A 23,688-nucleotide genomic window follows, 5' to 3' on the forward strand; every position below is an offset into this window, starting at 1 on the left:
TTATTGACCCCCCTATAAAGGGCCTAGTGCCCCTATTAGAATAAATTTGGGAGCAGACCTCACAAATTCAATGATGCTAAAGACAAAGTTTAATGAAGATCCATCAAGCAGTTAAAAAGCTGTTTAAAGGTATTTCTATTTTTAGCTATAGTGTCCCCTAATAGGGCATTTGAACAAAATTGGGAGAGGACCTTATAATGATGCTAAAAACCAAATTTAACAAGAGCTCATAGAACATGAAATGCTCCCCTATGCATTCAGTAATTGCACAAGGAACAGAAATTATTTGGTCACTGTACACAAAAGTTCTACTGTTCTGGGTCAATGTGACCTTGACCTTTGACCTACTGGCCTCAAAATCAATAGGGGTCATCTGCTGGTCATGACCAACCTCCCTATCAACTTTCATGATCCTAGGCCCCTATACTTTATTATATCTGGCAACACCAATGTAATTACAAAATGAATGCATATGTTCAATTAGCGATTCAATTTATTATGTATATAAAACAATTATCTCGCTTACATTTAACCAATCTGTCTCATTTGTAACTTAATAGCACTTTTCTGATGTTTCAATGTTTCTCCATTTGGTGGTTTTTTTAATACATATACTACTCCAAATCGGGCAATACTAACCAGCAGCAACAAGGGACTTACAGTAATTACAGAGTGACAATTATACTCCAAAATGTACTTCCAAATTTACATTTTTAAGTTATTTTTTTTTTCAAATACTGCAAAATCATCAACTTTCAAGAGGGATATTTTTCAGCTATGTTCACAGAATGTTTGCGAAAATAAATACTTTAGCCTCATAAAAATCTTCTTGGAATTCCTAGGCCCGAGATGAATCTTGCACAATGACTGGCTGATTTCGAGTAGTATATGGACACAGAATTGCAGTTCTATTAAATAAACATTTCATGATTATACACATATGAGCACATGAAACAAAATTTGCATATATACCTGTACATCAATGACATTTTTCTAAAAGAAGAAAAAATTCAACAAGGATATAGCTGCGTGAGTAAATACTTTTATCTTCCCATCAAAAGGACAGCCCCTTTTTCTTACAAAGAAAAGCCAAGTAACAAAGCCATGAACTTTCTGACCAAACTTTTCAAAATGATTTCAGACTCCTTGTCACAACTTCAGTACCAATTATTTCAGTTCACTTAAAAGGATACATGGGTGAATAGTTTATAGCATTTCTCAAATTTCATTAACCTGCTTGGTCATAACAGGTATTTTCATGTATTGACAACAATGGAGCACAATTTCAAGGACTAAGCTAACCGTGTCTTGTATGCTAGGTTAGGGTAACAATTGTAAAATATTATATCCCAATTTCCTTTTTCAATTACTCATCTCTTGGGAAGGTAAGTTTATTTGAAATGGACAGTTTGTCACTTTTTCACAACTTTACGTATACAACCCAGTACAGCAACTCTATTGCAGAATAAAAGCCTTGTTTTATTTTCTGTAACTATATATTAGTAGTGAAATGGAATGGATATATAATGTACTAATTTCTTGAAAAGATACCCGGAGTATTGTTTCTATTAGTTTGCACCTCCATTAATTTAACTTTTAACACACCACTTTAGAACAGAAATGGTATTCTAATATTAGTGCTGACTGTAGACATCTGCTTTATGCTATAGTAAGGGATTTTCTTTTATAGCTTCAGAGGTTTTAAACAAAATTATACAAGAAGAAACAGAAGCGTGTTCTAAACTACCTTTGTTCAAAAAAGCAAAGGTTTAAACAGTATAAGGTATTTACACGGTTTAACAAGTTTTCAGGAAAAATGCTTTGATTAGTGCAAGTTTCTCATTAAGACTTGCTTGTCCGAAACAAGCAATGACACTAACATAAGGCTTCCTTGCATGCTACCGAGTTAGAACAAGCTTTGACTTCCATGTCTTTGTTGAAACTATCACTGTAAATGCTAAACCAGACTTACTGTAGAACAGTCTGAGAACTGAAAGCTTGATATCCACATTCTGTTAATACTGTACACACATCTGGCTAAAAAAAAAATTCATACACTTATCTAAGTTAACCTTACATGCAGTGAACTCTCCAAACCTCATGTTCATTTGACAGACACTGCAATTTAAAATTAACTCATCTTTACTTAGTAATCTGTTAAACCATGCTTTTGAACTGAGCAAGTTACTGATGGCAGTTTGTGATTGAAATAATTTCTTTGATTATGACAATGGGAGTGGACAAAATCTTTAGTAGGAAGCAACACCTTTTAATGCAGCAAGTGAATAGAGGTCACTAAATCATTCGAACTAAAATAAAGATAAAATATTGTATGCTTGTTTTTATATATCACATACCATGTCATAGTAGGCAACATGATGAAACTTTTATCACCTTGAAAATTCTTATTCTCACACTGAAACATTTAAATGCCATAGTTGACAATGTCTATTACTAATAAAGTCAAACAAGTAGCACTTTTAATCATTAGCTTTTCAAAGTCACATGCTGGAAATATTCACATTTGTTTAACAACTCCAGGTCGAATATGTCTTCCAATAAATACTTTTTTTTTTAAAGAAAACAATGGGGTAATTTATTAAATTCTATTCCTGTGTGTGAAAGTCGTCGTTTCTATTTACTTTGGTTGTCCACTTTAACTGATATTATACACTCTTCGTCCATTGCCTTTAGAACTGTGGCCTGAAAATGAAAAAAGAAAATACCGGTAAAACTGATAGATGCTCCCTGAAATATGATTATTGCAGATTAAAACAACTGAAGTGGAACTCATTGACAATTTAAATAATACAAGAGGGCCATGACGGCCCTATATCGCTCACCTGAGTAGTTGTTTGCTTGAACAAATTTCTTAGCTAAAGCTTTAAAAACAAGAAAATTAGGAGAGTGGGTCAAGGTAAATATTATGCAAGATTAATTTTGAAATCTGTAAACAAGAGGACCATGATGGTCCTGAATCGCTCACCTCTTCCCACATGACCCAGTTTTGAGTATGACATCGTTTTTTATATTATTTGACATAGTGACCTAGTTTTTGAGCTCATGTGACCCAGTTTTGAACTTGACCTAGATATTATCAAGATAAAAATTCTGACCAATCTTCATGAAGATCCATTGAAAAATGTGGCCTCTTAAGAGGTCACCAGGTTTTTCTATTATTTGACCTAATGACCTAGTTTTTGAAGGCATGTGACCCAGTTTTGAACTTGTCCTAGATATCATCAAGGTGAACATTCTCAATAATTTTCATGAAGATCTCATGAAAAATATGGCCTCTAGAGAGGTCACAAGTTTTTTCTATTTTTTTCTACCTAGCTTTTAACCGCACGTGACCCAGTTACCCGAACCTGAACTAGATATCATCAAGATGAACATTCTGACCAATTTTCATGAAGATCCATTGAAAAATATGACCTCTAGGGAGGTCAAAAGGTTTTTCTATTTTTAGACCTACTGACCTAGTTTTTGACCGCAGTTGACCCAGTTTCGAACTTGACCTAGATATCATCAAGATGGACATTCAGTCCAACTTTCATACAGATCCCATGAAAAATATCACCTCTAGAGAGGTCACAAGGTTTTTTGATTATTTGACTTACTGACCTAGTTTTTGAGGGCACATGACCCAGTTTCAAACTTGACCTAGACATCATCAAGGTGAACATTCTGACCAATTTTCATGAAGATCCATTGAAAAGTATGGCCTCAAGAGAGGTCACAAGTTCTTTCCTTTTTTAGACCTACTGACCTAGTTTTTGACCGCAGTTGACCCAGTTTCGAACTTGACCTAGATATCATCAAGATGAACATTCAGACCAACTTTCATACAGATCCCATGAAAAATATTACCTTTAGAGAGGCCACAATGTTTTTTTATTATTTGACCTACTGACCTAGTTTTTGACCGCACATGACCCAGTTTCAAACTTGACCTAGATATCATCAAGGTGAACATTCTGACCAATTTTCAAGAAGATCCATTGAAAGTATGGCCTCTAGAGAGGTCACAAGGTTTTTCTATTTTTAGACCTACTGACCTAGTTTTTGACCACAGTTGACACAGTTTCGAACTTGACCTAGATATCATCAAGATGAACATTCAGACAGATCCCATGAAAAATATGGCCTCTAGAGAGGTCACAAGGTTTTTATATTATTTGACCTACTGACCTAGTTTTTGACAGCATGTGACCCAGTTTCGAACTTGACCTACATATCATCAAGGTGAACACTTTGACCAACTTTCATAAAGATCCTATGAAAAATGTGACCTCTAGAGTGGTCACAAGCAATTGTTTACGCATGCAAGCACGGACGACGGATGCCGCGCGATCACAAAAGCTCACCTTGTCACTTTGTGACAGTTGAGCTAAAAAAAAATAAAATTTTAAGTCCACACAAAAATCCTTACCAGGTAGAGATTAGTCAAAATACACCTCAAAATTGGATGTAATACGCATGTTGTACTACAGAAAAGTGATCTCGATTTTTCCCTACCACTAGTAATGAAGAAGTTACAATCTAAGCTATTTATAGTAACAACAAAGGGAAGTATTTCTAAAGCAGGGACCTGCGCATGACACTTCGTCTCATGATGGTGTACAATTGTGGAAAGTTACATCAAAATCCCTCCATGCATGAAGAAGAAATGCTTCGGACAAAGTCATTCTTGTATCTGACCTTTGGCCTCTAAGTGTGACCTTGACCTTAAACCTAGGGACCTGGTTCTTGCGAATGACACTCCGTCTCGAGGCGGTGAACATTTGTGCCAAGTTATATCAAAATCCCTCCATGCAAGAAGAAGAAATGCTCCGGACAAAATTTTCATTCTTGTATCCTTTGACCTCTAAGTATGACCTTGACCTTAGACCTAGGGACCTGGTTCTTCCGCATGACATTCCATCTCATGATGGTGAACAATTGTGCCAAGTTTCATAACAAGAGGGTCATAATGACCCTGGATTGCTCACCTGAGTAATAGGAGCTTCATGTTTCAAATGTCAAACTGATGATAAAATATTAAGAGTCAGTAGGTCACATTCATGGTCAATGAAATTCAGTTTTACAATTTTAAATTTTTGTGCAAAACTGTGTATGTCATCAAAATTTCAAGGCTGCATCTTAAGAAAAAGAAAGCAGGTCAGTAAGTCAAGGTCACAGTCAAGTGACATTTTACTCGGGGTCATCAGCTAATTATAATTAAACAGTCTTGGAAATATAGGATCAGATGATTTTTTAAGTATTTTTCCTATATAACTCACATAATAACTAAGTGACCCCAGGGCAGGGCCTCTTTTAACCCCAGGGGGCATAATTTAAACAATTTTGGTAGAGGACTACTAGACAATGCATCATACCAAATATCAAAAGCCTAGGTAGTATGGTTTCAGACAAGATTTTTAAAGCTTTTTCCTATTCTATATAAAATTTGGGACCCCCAGGGCAGGGCCTCTTTTCATCCAAGGGGTACAATTTTAACAATTTTGGTCGAGGACCATAACACAATGCTACAAACCAAATATCAAAGGTCTAAGTGTTGTGGTTTCAGTCAAGAAGATTTCTAAACTTTTTTTCCTATATGTCTATGTAAAACTTGGGACCCCCAGGGCGGGGCCAAATTTGACCCTAGGGGAATACTTTGAACAATCTTGGTAGAGGCCCACTAAATGATGCTACTTACCAAATATCAAAGCCCTAGGCCATGTGGTTTTGTACAAGGAAATTTTGAAAGTTTTTCCTATGTAAGTCTATATAAACCATGTGACCCCCAGGGCGGGGCCATATTTGACCCTAGGGGGATAATTTGAACAACCGTAATAGAGGACCACTAGATGATGCTACATACCAAATATCTAAGCTCTAGGCCATGTGGTTTTGTACAAGAAGATTTTCAAAGTTTTCCCTATATAAGTTTATATAAACCATGTGACCCCCGGGGCGGGGCCACATTTGAATATTTTTGGTAGAGGACCACTAGATGATGCTACACACCAGATATCAAAGCCCTAGGCCCTGTGGTTTTGGACAGGAAGATTTTTTAAGTTTTTCCTTTCGGTTGCCATGGCAACCTGAGGTCTGCATGGAATTCAATTCTTTGAACAATTTTAAAAGGGGGCCACCCAAGGATCATTCATGTGAAGTTTGGTGTAATTCTGCCCAGTGGTTTTCAAGAAGATTTTTTTTAGAAATTGACAGACGACGGACTACGAACGACGGACATCAAGCGGTCACAATAGCTCACCTTGTCACTTCGTGACAGGTCAGTTAAAAACAAGAAAATAGGTCAGTAGGTCAAGGTCACAGTCAAGTGACATCATATTACTTGGGGTCATCAGGTAAGTATAATTAAACAGTCTTGGAAATAGGATCAGATGATTTTTTAAGTATTTTTTCCTATATAACTCACATAATAACTAAGTGACCCCAGGGCAGGACCTCTTAACCCCAGGGGTATAATTTGGACAATTTTGGTACAGGACTACTAGACAATGCATCATACCAAATATCAAAAGCCTAGGTAGTATGGTTTCAGACAAGAAGATTTTTAAAGCTTTTTCCTATATAAGTCTATATAAAACTTAGGACCCCCAGGGCAGGGCCTCTTTTCACCCCAGGGGTACAATCTAAAAAATTTTGGTTCAAAACAAGACAATGCTACAAATCAAATATCAAAGGTCCAAGTGTTGTGGTTTCAGACAAGAAGATTTTTAAGCATTCTTGCAAAACTTGGGACCCCCGGGGCGGGGCAATATTTGAACCTAGGGGGATAATTTGAACAATCTTGGTAGAGGACCACTAGATGATGCTACAAACCAAATATCAAAGCCCTAGGCCATGCGGTTTTGTACAAGAAGATTCAAAGTTTTCCTATATAAGTCTTATAAAACCATGTGACCCCCGGGGCAGGGCATATTTGACCCTAGGGGATAATTTGAAAAATCTTGGTAGAGGACCACTAGATGATGCTACAAACCAAATATCAAAGCCCTAGGCCATGCGGTTTTGTATAAGAAGATTTTCAAAGTTTTCCCTATACAAGTCTATATAAACCATGTGACCCCCGGGGTGGGGCCATATTTGACCCTAGGGGCATAATTTGAACAATCTTGGTAGAGGACCACAAGGCAATGCTACATACCAAATATCAAAGGCCTGGGTCTTGTGGTTTCAGACAAGAAGATTTTTCCTATACAAGTTTATGTAAAACTTGGCACCCCCGGGACGGGGCCTCTTTTCATCACATGGGCATAATTTGAACAATCACAGAGGACCATTAGATGATGTTACATGCCAAATATCAAGGCTCTACGATTTGTGGTTTTGGACAAAAAGATTTTTTAAGTTTTTCCTTTTGGTTGCATGGCCACCAGTTCTGTGTGGAATTCAATTCTTTGAACAATTTTGAAAGGGGCCATCCAAGAATCATTTCTGTGAAGTTTCATCAAAATTGAACAGGTGGTTTAGGAGATGTTTAAAGGAGAGTGGACAGCCGGACGCCGGACTTAGTCTGAAGGTGAGCTAAAAATGTAAAATGTAGCACTGGGCAATATATCATGGCCAAAGCAGTGGTTACCTCGGGCAGGATCCAAATAATAAACATCCAAGCCGAAAGTTTTAAAAGAAGCAGCCAACCTATTTGGGCTGACTTGTTGATATTTCTGTTGATCATTTAATATTCTTTGCAAGTACATACCAGTAAAGATTCATTGTTACTAAATCTTTTTGTGAGGTCTTCACCAACAGCACCTTCTGGAACCTTTAGATCTTCACGCGTCTCACCATCATCACCCATAAGACAAACAAATCCGTCACCACTTATATCCGCAACCTGCAAGAACAAGTTCACACTATTTATCTTCAAGAAAAAGTTTACACTACTTACCTAACACATTAGAAAATTAATTTTTAGATTCTCATCCCTGCCTGCCCTTATCTGAAATCCCCCAACCTCCAAAATTTTTGAGATTCAAAAATTTATGTCCAGGTACTGATACACTTTCACATGGTTCATACAGAAATCTCTCACCAAAAAGGTGTGGTTCCTTACAAGCTTTTAACCATTTATATGACTGAAGCCATTTATTTTGAAAACTTTTTTACCCACTTTTCCCATCATGAAAAATCTCAGAGCAGACTTACCAAGGGCGCATCCATTTTCAGTTTTTGATGACAATGCACACAAAAATTAGTACTCATATTAACTTGCATTGTACCCGTAGGAAAACATACCGATTTGCCCCCAATAACTCGGCGTGATACATCTTGAATACGAATAACTTTTCCTACTTTTTTATGCTGTTTTCTTTTTTTTTTTACCAACACGTTTAAAATCCAGGACTCAAGTACCTTTTTGGCAATTTTTCACGGATAACCCAGAATCAAGTACTTTTCAAGGATCAAACCATTTTCAAGGACTTTTCAAGACCTGTGTGAATCTTGTTTTATAAATCTAAATCAGTAAATCTAAAGTTTAAAGAATGTTTTACAAATTGTAATGATGCAAAGACAGTTTAACAGCATCCAAGTTATACAGATTGTCCAAATTTCTATGCTGGAACTTTAACAAGAGGGTCATGATGACCATGGATCACTCACCTGAGTAATATGAGCTACATGTTTCATGAACATCCTGCCTAAAATGTAGCCCCTATTGCATTTTAAAAGTTTTACTTTGATTTTACTGGGTGACCTAGTTCTTGACCCCAGATAACCCCTATTTGAACTTGACCTAGACTTCATCAAAACAAACATTCTGATCAAATTTCATGAAGATCCAGTGAAAAATGCAGCCCCTATTGCAAACACAAAGGTTATTCTTTGATTTGACCAGGTGACCTAGCTTTTGACCCATATTTAAACCTGACCTAGATTTCATCAAAGCAAACATTTTGATGAAATTTCATGAACATCCTGCCAAAATGTAGCCTCTATTGCATCCACCAAGTTTTCCTTTGATTTTACAGGGAGACCTAGTTTTTGACACCAGATGACCCCTATTTGAACTCAACCTAGATTTCATCAAGACAAATATTCTGATCAAATTTCATGAATATCCAGTGTAAAATGCAGCCACTTTTACATACATAAGGTTTTTCTTTGATCTGACCGCGTGACCTAATTTTTGACCCCAGATGACCCACATTCGATCTTGACCAAGATTTTATCCAGACAAACATTGTGATCAAATTTCATGAAGATCCAATGCAGTCCCTTTTGCATACACAAGGTTTTTCTTTAATTTGACCTAGCGACCTAGTTTTCGATCCCAGATTACCCATATTCGAACCTGACCTAGATTTCATCAAGGCAACCATTCTGACTAAATTTTAAAGATATCCAATGTAAAATGCAGCCCCTATTGCGAACACAAGGTTTTTCTTTGATTTGACCGGGTGATTTAGTTCTTGACCCAAGATGACCCATATCAGAACTTGACTTAGATTTCATCCAGACAAACATTCTGATCAAATTTAATGAAGATCCGGTGTAAAAAGTCCCTGTTGCATAAACAAGGTTTTTCTGTGATTTGACCTAGTAACCTAGTTTTTGACCCCAGATGACCCATATTCAAACTTCACCTAGATTTCATCAAGGCAATCATTCTGACCAAATTTCATGAAGATCAATTGAACAAGAGGTGTCCGTAAGACAGCCAAGCTCAACTAATCGAAATATTGTCCTAGAAGCAGGAAAATATTACCCAAAAAGGTTAAATATCAAAAGAGTTTTCAGTTCAAAAGGGGACATAATTTGACCAAAATGCATATCAGAGTTATGGGACTTGCTGCCATCAACTAGTTTTATAACCCGAAAGCACATGTGAAGTTTCAATTCAATATCTGCATTAGTTTTGGAGATCGTAACTTGCATGTAAAACTTGAACCAGAATTTTCTAAGTCCAAAAGGGGGCATAATTTGCTCAAAATACATGTCAGAGTTATGGAACTTGACCCAGTGAGGTTGGTAATTGACCTAGAAAAAGAAAAAATAAGTTTCAAATCTATATGCCTTTTAGTGATAGCTGTATGTACTTGCACGCAAAACTTTAACCAGAATTTTCTAAGTCCAAAAGGGGGCATAATTTGGCCAAAATGAAGGTCAGATTTATGGGACTTGGTGTTATCAACTAGTTTTATAACCCCAAAGACACATGTGAAGTTTCAATTCAACATCTGCATTAGTTTTGGAGATAGTAACTTGCATGTAAAACTTTCAAAATCCATGCATGAATGACAAAGATATGGACCGGACATGCCCATCATTGCACTATCATGAAATATGACCTTTAACGTCTAAGTGTGACTTTGACCTTTGAGCTACAGACCTGGATCTTGTGCGACACGTCTTACTGTGGTACAAATTCATGCCTGATAATTTTAAAATCCATGCATGAATGACAAAGATATGGACCGGACACGCCCATCAATGCACTATCATGAAATATGACCTTTAACGTCTAAGTGTGACCTTGACCTTTGAGCTACAGACCTGGGTCTTGCGCGCGACACGTCGTCTTACTGTACCACACATTTATGCGTAGTTACCTGAAAATCCATCCATGGATGACAAAGATATGAACCGGACACGCCCATCAATGCACTATCATGAAAAATTATCTTTAATGTCTAAGTGTGACCTTGACCTTTGAGCTACGGACCTGGGTCTTGCGTGCGACATGTCATCTTACTGTGGTACACATTCATGCAAAGTTATTTGAAAATCCATCCATGGATGACAAAGATATGGCCAGGAAAATTGCGGACAGACCGACAGATGGTTAAAAAACTATATGCCTCCCTTCGGGGGCATAAAAAGAAAAAATAAGTTTCAAATCTATAATCATGCCTTTTAGTAATAGCTGTATGTACTTGCATGCAAAACTTTAACCAGAATTTTTTAAGTCCAAAAGGGGGCATAATTTGGCCAAAATGACAGTCAAGAGTTATGGGACTTGGTGTTATCAACTAGTTTTATAACCCCAAAGACACATGTGAAGTTTCAATTCAATATCTGCATTAGTTTTAGAGATAGTAACTTGCATGTAAAACTTTAACCAGAATTTTACATGCAAGTTACTAAGTCCAAAAGGGGGCATAATTTGCTCAAAATACATGTCAGAGTAATGGAACTTGACCCAGTGTGGTTGGTAATTGACCTAAAAAAAAGAAAAACAAGAGCTGTCTCCATAGGATGACACATGCCCCCGATGGCACTTTGAATGGTTATGGCCGATGTTAGAGTTGAGGACCTTTGACCTACGGAGCTGGGTCTTGCGCGCGACACGTCGTCTTACTGTGTCACACATTCATGCATAGTTATTTTAAAATCCATGCATGAATGACAAAGATATGGACCGGACATGCCCATCAATGCACTATCATGAAAAATGACCTTTAACGTCTAAGTGTGACCTTGACCTTTGAGCTACGGACCTGGGTCTTGCGTGTGACACGTGGTCTTACTGTGGTACACATTCATGCCAAGTTATTTGAAAATCCATCCATCGATGACAAAGATATGGACCGGACACGCCCATCAATGCACTATCCTTTAATGTCTAAGTGTGATCTTGACCTTTGAGCTACTGACCTGGGTCTTGCGCGCAACATGTCATCTTACTGTGGTACACATTCATGCCAAGTTATTTGAAAATCCATTCATCGATGACAAAGATATGGGCCGGACCTGCCCATCAATGCACTATCCTTTAACGTCTAAGTGTGACCTTGACCTTTGAGCTACGGACCTGGGTCTTGCGCGCGACACGTCGTCTTACTGTGGTACACATTTATGCCAAGTTATTTGAAAATCCATCCATCGATGACAAAGATATGGGCCGGACCTGCCCATCAATGCACTATCCTTTAATGTATAAGTGTGACCTTGACCTTTGAGCTACGGACCTGGGTCTTGCCCGTGACACGTCGTCTTACTGTGGTACACATTCATGCCAAGTTATTTGAAAATCCATCCATCGATGACAAAGATATGGTCCGGACACGAAAATTGCGGACAGACCGGCAGACGGTTCAAAAACTATATGCCTCCCTTCAGGGGCATAAAAGTAAGTTTCAAAGCTATATGCCTTTAAATGATAGCTGTATGTATTTACATGCAAAAACTTAACCAAGGTGTGACGCCGACGCCAGGGTGAGTAGAATAGCTAGACTATACTTTGAATAGTCGAGCTAAAAATACAGCCTATATCGCATATGCAAGGTTTTTCTTTGATTTGACTGGGTGACCTAGTTTTTGACCCCAGATGACCCATATTCGAACTTGACCTAGATTTCATCCAGACTTCAAAATCAATAGAGGTTGTCTGCTGGTCATGATCAACCTCCCTTTCAAGTTTCGTGATCCTTGGCCGTTCTCAAGTTTTCTTCCGGAAATTGCTTAACTGTTCCGGGTCACTGTGACCTTGACCTTTGGCCTTCTGACCTCAAAATCAATAGGGGTCATCTGCTGCTCATGACCAACCATCCTATCAACTTTTATGATCCTAGGCCCAAGTGTTCTTGAGTTATCATCCAGAAACAAACATTATATGTCCCATTGATGTTTCTGCTGTCTATGTCCAAGAAGACTTGCATGATACGAGTTTCTTTGATAAGAAAATATTAAATATTCAAAACTATGCACTTTTGGTTACAATATCATATCAAAATCCATAAATACAGTGTATATTCGAGGGTTGAATGCAATACTGTCGTAAGTCCTTCTTTATTTAATAGGAGTTACTTCAGTATTGCGTTCACATATTATGTATCTATTTTCGAGAAATATATGGACATTTGCATGCATTTCAAAGCTTTTAAACTCCAAAGCTGTCTTGAAAACAATTATCTCTTTTGCACAGCCTATCAGGGTTTGCTTACCTGGTATTCTTTGCGGGAAACATTTGGCACATCCATGTTGTGAGTAGATGGGCAAATATCTTCATATTTCTTGTTGGTGAAAATATCCAATGCAACCAAATGCACCTGTGGTATATAACAAATTATAAAACAGTAATTCCAAAATTGTATCTGCAACATCATGGAGTAATAAAATGCACTACTTTTTGCATGACTGGTTGGGACCCATTTACACTATCTTAAAACAGAATTAACTTTTGACAACCAGACACACCGAGGTATACATGTATATAGCTTTCACAAAAGGTTATAACTGTAGAACTGCGAAGTAAGTAAACTGGTCTGTAAGAAGAATAATTACCAGTAAGTATTTTAACCTTTACCATGCTAAATTTCTAATATGGACTGTTCCATCATTCAATTTGGGCAGTTCCATTTATTATTTTAAGGGGTGTTCAATGAAAATTTACCGACTGAATAGCGAACAGTGCAGACCATGATCAGCCGAGACAGAATATCCCCAATATCGAGGGTTCAACGCAATAAGGGTGTATCTACATATAATAATCTGTAGATACACCCTTATTGCGTTGAACCCTCGATATATCAAAGGAGACCCAATATTATGATCTTAGCTATTAAAAAAATCCTGCAGATTTTACCTTAGCATGTCCATGTTTTCCTGTCTTAGAAGTTGACATTTCCACTATCTTGCATGGTTTTCCCTTAATCAGCACATAACCATTTTTGCGAAGAGCTGAACACTGCATGGGAAAGCTCTTCGAGGCCCCAGACTCGGCTGTCTGAAAATCTTCATCAGCCATCTTGAAACACTGAAAACAAGCAAAGTCAATGAATTGGTATCCCCAGCTGAAAGGGTTTGTGGTGAGGAATGGTAAAAAAATATACCTGGCAAAAAGTTAAGGATGTTACTAATAAGCAAATAATTTCGTTAGTGAACAACAATTTAACAGAAAACGTATGTTTTAAGTTTACATAATAAATGTATATTAGTTGATCCTGACTAATGTGTAATAAGCTTAGCTTTTAGAATTATATGGAGTTATTTGAAATGTAAGCTTGAAGTGTAACTAGAACAAAATATTGTATTAGAGTTGTTTGGCACCATGTGTCGCTGTTTAACATGTACATTTAAAGAACAGATGTTCTTTATACTCCAGTCACACATACGGCACGGATAGCTACGTCTAGCTACGGACAGAAACGTAGTAATCCGTATCGGTGCGTACCTGAGCCGTACCTCAGAGTAGTCATTCGTGTTAATCCGTACCAAAACTTGGTCAAAACGTATTGAAAACTTATTCCAAACTTGCAAGTTTCTCCAACTTTTGAACATGCACAAAAGTTTGAGCGAACCGTAGCCATTTGAGCGAGACTTTAGTCCAACTTGGCTGAAACTTATTCATCCGTAGTTAAACGTACTTAAACGTAGTTATCCGTACTGTTACGTACCTCGCCGTAGCCGAACGTAGTTATTCGAGGCTGCTCGTACTTAAGCATAGTTCAATGTAGTTTACCGCAGACCCTTCCGTGCGCTGGGCAAGTTGCAATGCGCAGTAAAATGTAATTCAACGTAGTACCTCGTACCTATCCGTACTTATTCGCGTCCTGTTAGTGATGGGCCGATTAGCGGATATAATCGATTGACGGCTAGAAAAGCCCAACCGATTTCGATGATCGATTATGTTTTCTCTGAGTCGATAGCGGGTACGAATCTACACGGGTAAGAACGAAGGTTTCCGAAGGGAAATACGGTGCGTGAAAATTTATGTTTACCTAGAAAATATCCGAAAAATGGACTACCTGAATGCATAACGGATAAAACAGAGGTATGCCGACAATCAAACGTTAGTATTTCATTTCAGTTATCCAATGAAAATGGATTTAACATCTTACAGTTAGACAGCTGTTAACATGGCGGCGTTCATAAAAGTGGGGCAAATAAAGTAGCGAAACTTTGATAAATCTTCGAATTTTACAACGGTATGTCGAGGGAACTTATCTGTTGAAACTGGACAATTATGTCGTCAAATTTTTGTGTCCATGATGTTATGTCAGTGGAAAGAACTTTGATGTTTTTATGCAGTTGCAGCTGTCAGTGTCATCGAGTTGTCATAATTATTATTTTGCCAAAATTCCATTTTCCCAGTACCGCTGACCAGCGTGCATATGCAGGGATCATCCTACAAGGCGATTTGAGCGATATCGCCGCTTTAAAGTCGGCCACTTCGCCTAATTATCGCCTTCGGGCGGAATCCGAATCGCCGAGTTTTTCAACGAGTTATTATCTGTTTACTTAAAGTTGTAAAACTTGATGCATATTCTAGATTAAATTATCGATAAATCCATAGTCAACCCCGCCTACTCGCCTGTCAAACTTCAGCCAATCGTAGCGTTAATATCCCAGTGTCAATCAATAATATTGTAAGCCGCCGCCATTTTGAAAATTTTCAATCGGCGTGTAAAAAGCCGAAATACTTAACGAGAGCATGATCTTATGCAACAGATGTATATTATTCATTCATTTTATTAAAGATTACTTCAAAATTTATTTCAATTACCATGATTACGATCAATTTTTGTAAATGAATTGCTAGGGTACTGTCACAGTGTGGATAAACAAGAGTATCGCCTTGCGGGTGCTGACGCTCATCTGATTTTTTTTGTATAATAGAAATATTGTCCTACCCATGATTTTTTAAGTCTAAAAAGGGCCATCATTCTTGCAAAAAGCAGGATGGAGTTATGTTTCTTGATGCATAGTGTCAGCTTATGATGGTGAAAATCTGTTGCAAGTTTTAAAGCAATAGCTTTGATAGTTTATGAGAAAAGTTGACTTAAACATAATACTCAACCAAGAAAATGATTTTCTAAGTCCAAAAGGGGCAATAATTATTGCAAAAAGCAGGATGGAGTTATGTTGCTTGCTGTACAGGGTCAGCTTATGATGGTGAAGAATGTTCAATTTTTCAAAGCCAATGATTTGATATTTTGTAAAAAATTGCGACGTCACAATAACAAAATCTTATACCATAGAAATCTTTATACATTTTTCTAAGTCCAAAAGGGCATAAATCTTGCAAAAAGCAGTATGGAGTTATGTTTCTTGCTGTACAGGGTCAGCTTATGATGGTGAAAAACTGTTGCAAGTTTTAAAGCAATAGCTTTGATAGTTTATGAGAAAAGCTGACCTAAACATAATACTCAACCAAGAAAATGATTTTCTAAGTCCAAAAGGGGCAATAATTATTGCAAAAAGCAGGATGGAGTTATGTTTCTTGATGTACAGGGTCTGCTTATTATGGTGAACAAGTATTCCAAGTTTCAAAGCAATAGCTTTGATAGTTTAGGAGAAAAGTTGACCTAAACATAAAACTTAACCAAGAAATCTGATATTTTCTAAGTCCAAAAGGGGCCATAAATCTTGCAAAAAGCAGGATGGAGTTATGTTTCTTGCTATACAGGGTCAGCTTATGATGGTGAACAAGTATTCCAAGTTTCAAAGCAATAGCTTTGATAGTTTAAGAGAAAAGTTGACCTAAACATAAAACTTAACCAGGCAACGGCGACGCAGACGCCGACAACCGCTCAAGTGATGACAATAACTCATCATTTTTTTTCAAAAAATCAGATGAGCTAAAAATGATTTCGCGGACGTCAGAACTGTCGTACAAAATATTGTAACAAGAGATCACAGAGTGATCTTGGCGCCCACCAATGTGCCATTTTTGAGTGTTCCAAATTTCAAGACTTATTGACTAGCTCAAGGTCAAATTTCATTTCCATACACAACACTGTGCATGTGCAGAGCTCCAGATAAGCTGCGTATTTGCGTATTTACGCAATTAAAATTGCAGAAAACCCAATTGAATTCATACAGTGTGCGTACTGAAACGCAATTAAAATTCTTAATACCCAATTCGTAAAAAATAGCTTGCGTATCGCATTTTCCTTATAACTAGAACGGGTACGAGACTTTAACGCTAGATTTGACTGACTGGTTATACGTTACTGCAGAACAGGTTGCAATTCTTCGGAAAAATAACAGGACCATTCAGTCGGCTGATCAGTGTTATTTGGACGCTTTGTAAACAATTTTACGCCGATAAAATGTAAAGAGGTTGCAGGAAAAAACATTGTTGCAGCACAAACAAACAAATTAGTAGGATATTTTGCTGTTCAACAATGACAGTTATCTGTTTGTGACGATGTAGTGTCACCAATACTGGATGACATCTTTTGAGAGAATGCATATTGCGGTGACCACATCGTTCGGGATATCGTGGATGAACTGATCTCAGACTGCATTAAAAGTGAAAAAGAAAACAACAGTATGAAACATTCATTACAATTTTAAATACATTTTTGTATTAAACATTGAAGGGCGCCATTAAAATACTTAGTCAGTCCTGTTTAATGATATATACCATGTATACTGTAAGCAAAAAAATACTCAATTGTTAGTGCGAGATTGGTAAAATACCCAATTGGTTTTAGCAAATACCCAATTACTTCTGAAAAGGCTGGGTAATGATATTATTTTTACCCAATTCAAATTTCCAATACCCAATTCAGACAAAAAGTGATGGGTAAATACCCAATTGCACCAAAAGCTTATCTGGAGCTCTGCATGTGGTCCAAATTCGAAAGCTGTAGCTTGAGAAATGTGAAAGTAGGTCACTAGATCAATTTCAAGGACAAAATTCTTTGTACACAAAACTATGCATGTGCATCAAGATTGAAGGCTGTAGTTTGACTCCTTGTTCGCACAGTTTGTCACTGGTTCTACAGAAAAAGATCGTGGAAACTGGTTACTGAAAACAATGCATGGTGCGATTGATTAAATTTGCGCTTGTGATGACAGAGAACATGTTCTGAATTTCAATCGAGTATTGGCCCTTTGGTTAAAATTAACGAACACTCGATTAAAATTCGGAACATATTTTCTATAATCGGCGAATTTCACGATGTCGGGACAGCAGCCGTTTCAAAAATGTTTGTAGGTCATTTTTGGGAATAATTTGGTCTGAAATTGGGAAAAATGGTCATTATTTTCAATTGGGAAAAGGTCCGTTTTACGGACCCTATTAAAGAAGGAAAAAAATCGCTGTCATTCCTGGTGTTTATTTTATATATATAGGGGTATGTTTTGTAAAGATAAGACATCTTTGGTCTTATTGATAGAATTTCAGACTCCTGTGTGCAACACACTGCAAAGCGCACAGGTTTGCCCTTAACTGCTGCAGTAGTGCCGACACTAATCCATACTTGGTCAAATTCCAGATTTTGAACCAAGTACATAAAGCTTAAAAGGTACACAAATTATATGTAGAGTATGACCATTTAATAATGGAAACTACAAAAATTTTCGACGCGGGAGTGGGAAACAAGCTGATTCGGACCGTGGCTGATTCGGACCACATACTTTGAGTAAAGGAAGTGGCTATTCCTACGGTCCCGTAAGAATAGCCCCACAGGCTATTCCTACGGCTCTCCCGTAAGAATAGTGAAATAGCCCGCATGTGGCTATTCCTACGGCTCTAAAGACAGTTTCGTAAGTCCATCTTGTATTGCATTGAACTGAATTAATTCCACTGGTATATTTTCGAACAGCCTTTTCCATTATCAGGTCTTGGAAAGTGGCATATTTACAGATTATCTGTAAATTTACAGATAAACTATAATTTTACAGATTTTTCGATCTACAAATTTACAGATCAAATGTTTGAAAACTTCTAAAATCATAAAAGGATTTTTAAAAAATATTCATTAGTTTACATTTTATGTCTAGATTTCGCTAATTTGATTAGATTTCGCGAAATCTACTAGATTGTAACTTTCAGGCATTTCTGTTGACTTTGATTTTTTTGAAAATGCCAAAACTTTAAAGTCAATAAAAATGGCTGAAACTCACAAATGATGTTAATTTGTGCATACTGTAAATAAACCAATTAATTTCAAGCTGCGGTTTTAGGGATAAATGTAATTTCATCAATTTTCATACACACAATCTGTAAATTTACAGAACGAAAAATCTGTAAATTTATAGATTATTTGTAAATTTACAGATAATCTGTAAATGTACCACTTTCCTAGACCTGATTATTCGAAATCACTTAATTCCTGTTCTCTCGATGTGATAGTGAAAAGTAAACAATTTCTTCGAAAATATACCATTTGAATTAATTAAGTGCAATGCAATTCAAAATGGACATACAAAACTGTCTTTAGAGCCGTAGGAGTAGCCACTTACGGGCTATTTCACTATTCTTACGGGAGAGCCGTAGGAATAGCCTGTGAGGCTATTCTTACGGGACCGTAGGAATAGCCACTTCCTTGAGTAAAAGTAGATAATGACCATATATTTCGGCTGATTCAGACCTCAAACTTTTAATTAACAGTCAATAATGACTATGAATTTAGGATGGTTTAGCAATTTTCAGAAAATAATGTTGATTATAGCTTATATTGAGGTTTACTTGAAGAAAGGACATAAAATATACACCGTACAAGCGGGCAAGAAGTTTTGACAAACTAAAATGCATCATTTATGCATTTAAATAAGGACTTTAATTATTCTTTGCATCAGACATTAAACTTAATACTCATAAATTTTATTTTTACTCATGACATCAGTGTCAGGAAAACTTAGACAATTTGGTCCGAATCAGCCATGGTCCGAGTCAGCCTGTATTCGCGGGAGTGGACATCCCTCCCCGCGACCGATGATGTAAAAGTTGCTCGAACTTTCCCAGCCCAGCGTAGGCCCTGACCGATGTTTGATAGACTTGATGGGTGAACAATTCAAAAACTGTCTGAAACAGCAGGGATATAAACTTCGCAAAAATGTCTTGTTTTTACAGCAACCAAATAGCAACCAAATATGTACGACTAGCACAGACAAAATGGCGGCTATACCGGTGCACTAGTCGTGCAATGGAAAGAAACTCTTCCTTAGACAACAAACACAAACGGGTGTGACATTAATACATCATTATTAGCTAATGAACAAACGACTTATAAATCAACAGTTAAAACATGTGAATCTAATGTCAGTTTCAGTAAAATTGGACTTTTCGGAACTCACGTGTGCTGATTCGCAAATGTTCGGATAAAAAGAAAGTTTTGCGCATGCGTACCACGTTCAATAGATGGCAGCACCTGAAATGGTTAGAGAACACCAATTGTTTTCCCACATAGACTTCCATTAGGGTAAACAGTAGTAAATAAATTTGCTAATATGAAATTAGGCGCTGCCTATCGGAAGGGAAAACCTAGTCATACGGATTCTTTCTTTTTTTTTTTGCATAAATTGTTCTTTCTGATATTTTCAGTTTGGCTTTCAGTTTTGACAGTAAGCCTGATGGTTTTGCTCTTGTTATAAAAATTAACAAAGGAAAATGATTAAGATATAAGCTTAACAATCTTCTGAGAGCTGTAACACATAGCCAGACCCATTTAAAAAAATTCTAGCATTACTTTCTTAAATGACATGTAAACCACAAAAACACTAAGAAAAGTAGGGATCATGTACTTCTAAGAGAGATTTTTCATCTGACAGGTCAACACTATGGAATATCTACCAAACTGACAGCTAAAATCTAGTAATGATCACATGTATAATAAAGTTTGTTCACATTTCTATAAATGCAAAAAAAAAATCTCATTGAAAATGCTACTAAAAATGTCAAGTATAGGTCAGCAATGAAATAAAATCAGGAACTGGCTTACATACAACATAGAAATACATCTTTACAAAAAGCAGACTGGAACAAATTCAAAGCTTAATTTTTTATCATGAGTTTAAAACTGTGGAAGACATTTGGGCTAGTTTTAAAAGTCTTATTGAAAAAGGTATATCAAAATTCATTCCAACTAAACATATCAGTTAAAAAATATCGCCACTCTTGATAAACATTGAAATTAAAAGATTGATTAGAAAAAGAGTTAAATTACTTAGACTTGCTAAACATGCTGGAATGGGACATTTGGCTAAAATACGTCTAGCACTTAAACATTGATAAAACAAAAAAAGATTAAAGCATCCTACAAAGAACAAGGACAGCTATCAAACAGGGAAAGCCATGTTCCAAAAACGCAGCATACTTATTTAGAAAGTATCCTTGGCCTTAACAGTAACAATCCTGATCAAAGCTCATTCTCTAGAAAAAAAATATTCTCACTAATTAAAAATGCTAGACAAGACACACAATGTATTGCACCCCTATTAGATAATTCCAGTGGTTCACTAAAATATGGTAACACTGACAATGCAAACATCCTTAATAACCAATTTCAATCTCTTTTCACTTCATTAAAGGGAAAGGAACGTTGTTCTTATGTTAATTCCATCAGCTGGGGTTTCTTAAAACATTTAAAGAAGTGAAAGAATTTTCAAAATCGGACTAAAAATGAGAAAGTTATGAGCATTTAAATATTTGGTCAAATTGGCGGCCATTTTGTTTCCATGGCAACAAAAAACAAAATGGCGGATTTATTAATTTTTTAGATACACATTTGAACTGTATTTACTTATTTCAGTAAAATAATTTCTCTACTTTCTCCAGCTATAATGAAAGAAATTATCATGTTTTACACCCTTACACTCAAAAACATATGAAAATAAATTTATTTATAAGGTTATTTGCTAAATAAAGAATTCAGCAGTGTGTAAATGACGTCATAAACACTAAAATGGCTGCCTCCATGATCAGCCATTTTCTTAAATTTCAAACTGCCATATCTTTTATAGTAGTGATCCGATTTAAAAAATTCTTTCAGCGTTATTAAAGGCTTGAAGATGGCCTTCATATGAAAAAATTAACTTATTGTCAGGCTTTCCTTACCCTTTAGATCCTCTCTCTCTCAGACAGTCCTGTCTGCATACTATCAGGGACAAACTGTGTGATTAAGAACTCCCCATTCAGCTCAAAATTAAGTATCCCATCATGTCTGACATTTCTGTAAGTCTAAATGGTATCCTCAAACTGTTGGCAGATCTTAAAACAGATAAAGCTGCTGCAAGAAAGGACCCCAGAGTGGTCAATCCAACTATTGTCCTATCACATTAACCTGTATTCTTTGTAAACTGACAGAACTCATTATTGCATTAAATATTTCCTCTCATTTTACTAGGTACAGCATTCTATATGAACTGCAACATGGATTCAGAGAGCGCCGCTCATGTGAAATGCAACTCATACAATTGGTTGAAGGCCTAGCCAGAACCATTGTTGCAGGCCAGAAGTCAGACCTTATTCTCCTTGAATTTAGCAAGGCTTTTGATAAAATTAGTCACACTAAACTGCTTTACAAACTTCATGAGCATGGTATCAGAGGCTGCACTCTTGGCTGGATTCGTTCTTTCTTAACAGGCAGAACCCAGTTGGTTGTTCTCGAGGGCGAGAAATCTGTTAAAGTTCCTGTGACATCTGGTGTGCCCCAAGGGTCTGTCCTGGGGCCTCCCCTCTTTCTTCTATATATTAATGACTTACCTGATCATGTAAAATCCCAGGTCCGACCTTTTGCTGATGACACAGATATCTATCTTACTATCAATAATACAACTGATTGCAATAAGTTACAACATGATCTTGACACCCTACAGAAATGGGAAAGTAAATGGGAAATGCTCTTCAACCCAAGTAAATGCCAAGTTCTTAACATCTCACGAAACAAACATACAATAGAACATGATTATATATGGCATAGCTAGATCCTTGAAACCGTAACAAATGCAAAATACCTTGGTGTAGACCTAACAAACGACCTCTCCTTTAACACTCATATTAACAAAATCTGCACAACAGCAAACAGAACACTTGGTTTCATAAAACGTAACATCCAAACTAAAAACAAGAAGGTTAAAGAAATAGCATAATTTTAAAACTCTTGTCAGGCCTCAGGTAGAATACTCATCCACAGTCTGGCCACCCTACACTAAACTTAATATCAATAAGATAGAAATGGTACAAAGAAGAGCAATCAGATGGATATACAACAACTATTCCACATATTTAATCTTTGGAGAACAGACGAACTGATGCAAAATTAATAAAGTTTTACAAAATGTTCCATTCACTAGTAGCTATTCCTGTCCCAGCATATTTTGAGAGACCAAGGAGACTGACTCGTCACACACACACACACACACGCACACACGCACGCACGCACCCCCCCCCCCCACACACACACACACACCCTAGCCTATTGATAAATCCATACCGTTTCCAATTACTACAAATTTTCCTTTTTTCAAGTACTCTGGTCTTATGGAACAACCTCCCATCTGAAATTGTTCTCCTGCCTACGCTTGAATCTTTCAAGCAGGCAGTATGCCAACATACATGCAATTAGTTGTAGCAAAGTGCGTTTTAACCCGATTCTACTACCCTTGACTGTATATCTAACACTTTTAACTGTTTTCAGTCTCACTTTATCACTTTCACATCTCACTGTCAATACTTTTGTAAAAATCTTTCTCTTGCACTGACTGCGCATCTGCTATAATAATAACCGAAAGGTAAGTTAAGCAGTATACGAAGATAGATAGAAAGAAGATGAAAATGCCATTTTAAGGTGGCAGGGGAGCGGTTTCGTAGTTTGGCCCCGGTCGATTTTCTGTATAAACAGGACAGGGTAGATATAAAGGCATATCTATCTTACTGGTTATTTATCATTATTAATTCTTTAATATATCTGGGGAATGAGGAACGGTTAATGATTCTACATGGCGGGTGTTTTAAAATTCCTAGCTCCGTACTTCCGGTTGAGGCTAAAACATAAACAT

At 36.9% G+C, this 23,688-nt stretch overlaps 1 protein-coding gene across 2 annotated transcripts; it reads right to left on the bottom strand.

The window, feature by feature from the left end:
* Nucleotides 1–475: 475 nt before the first annotated feature.
* LOC123527109 (eukaryotic translation initiation factor 5A-like) lies at nt 476–20,066 on the bottom strand. Of its 2 annotated transcripts, none has more exons than XM_053523146.1 (5): nt 19,987–20,066; nt 13,541–13,711; nt 12,900–13,004; nt 7,715–7,849; nt 476–2,703 (listed from the first exon to the last, which is right to left on the bottom strand). In XM_053523146.1, the coding sequence occupies exons 2-5, from the start codon at nt 13,700–13,702 to the stop codon at nt 2,635–2,637; spliced, it is 471 nt and encodes a 156-aa protein (XP_053379121.1). In that variant the 5' UTR covers nt 13,703–13,711; nt 19,987–20,066; the 3' UTR covers nt 476–2,634. The 2 variants fall into 2 exon arrangements, with proteins under 2 accessions (XP_053379121.1, XP_045162327.1); XM_045306392.2 differs by lacking the exon at nt 19,987–20,066 and adding an exon at nt 14,352–14,414.
* Nucleotides 20,067–23,688: the final 3,622 nt, after the last annotated feature.

This window comes from Mercenaria mercenaria, chromosome 14 (genome assembly GCF_021730395.1).
Source record: "Mercenaria mercenaria strain notata chromosome 14, MADL_Memer_1, whole genome shotgun sequence".
Lineage (NCBI taxonomy): Eukaryota > Metazoa > Mollusca > Bivalvia > Venerida > Veneridae > Mercenaria > Mercenaria mercenaria.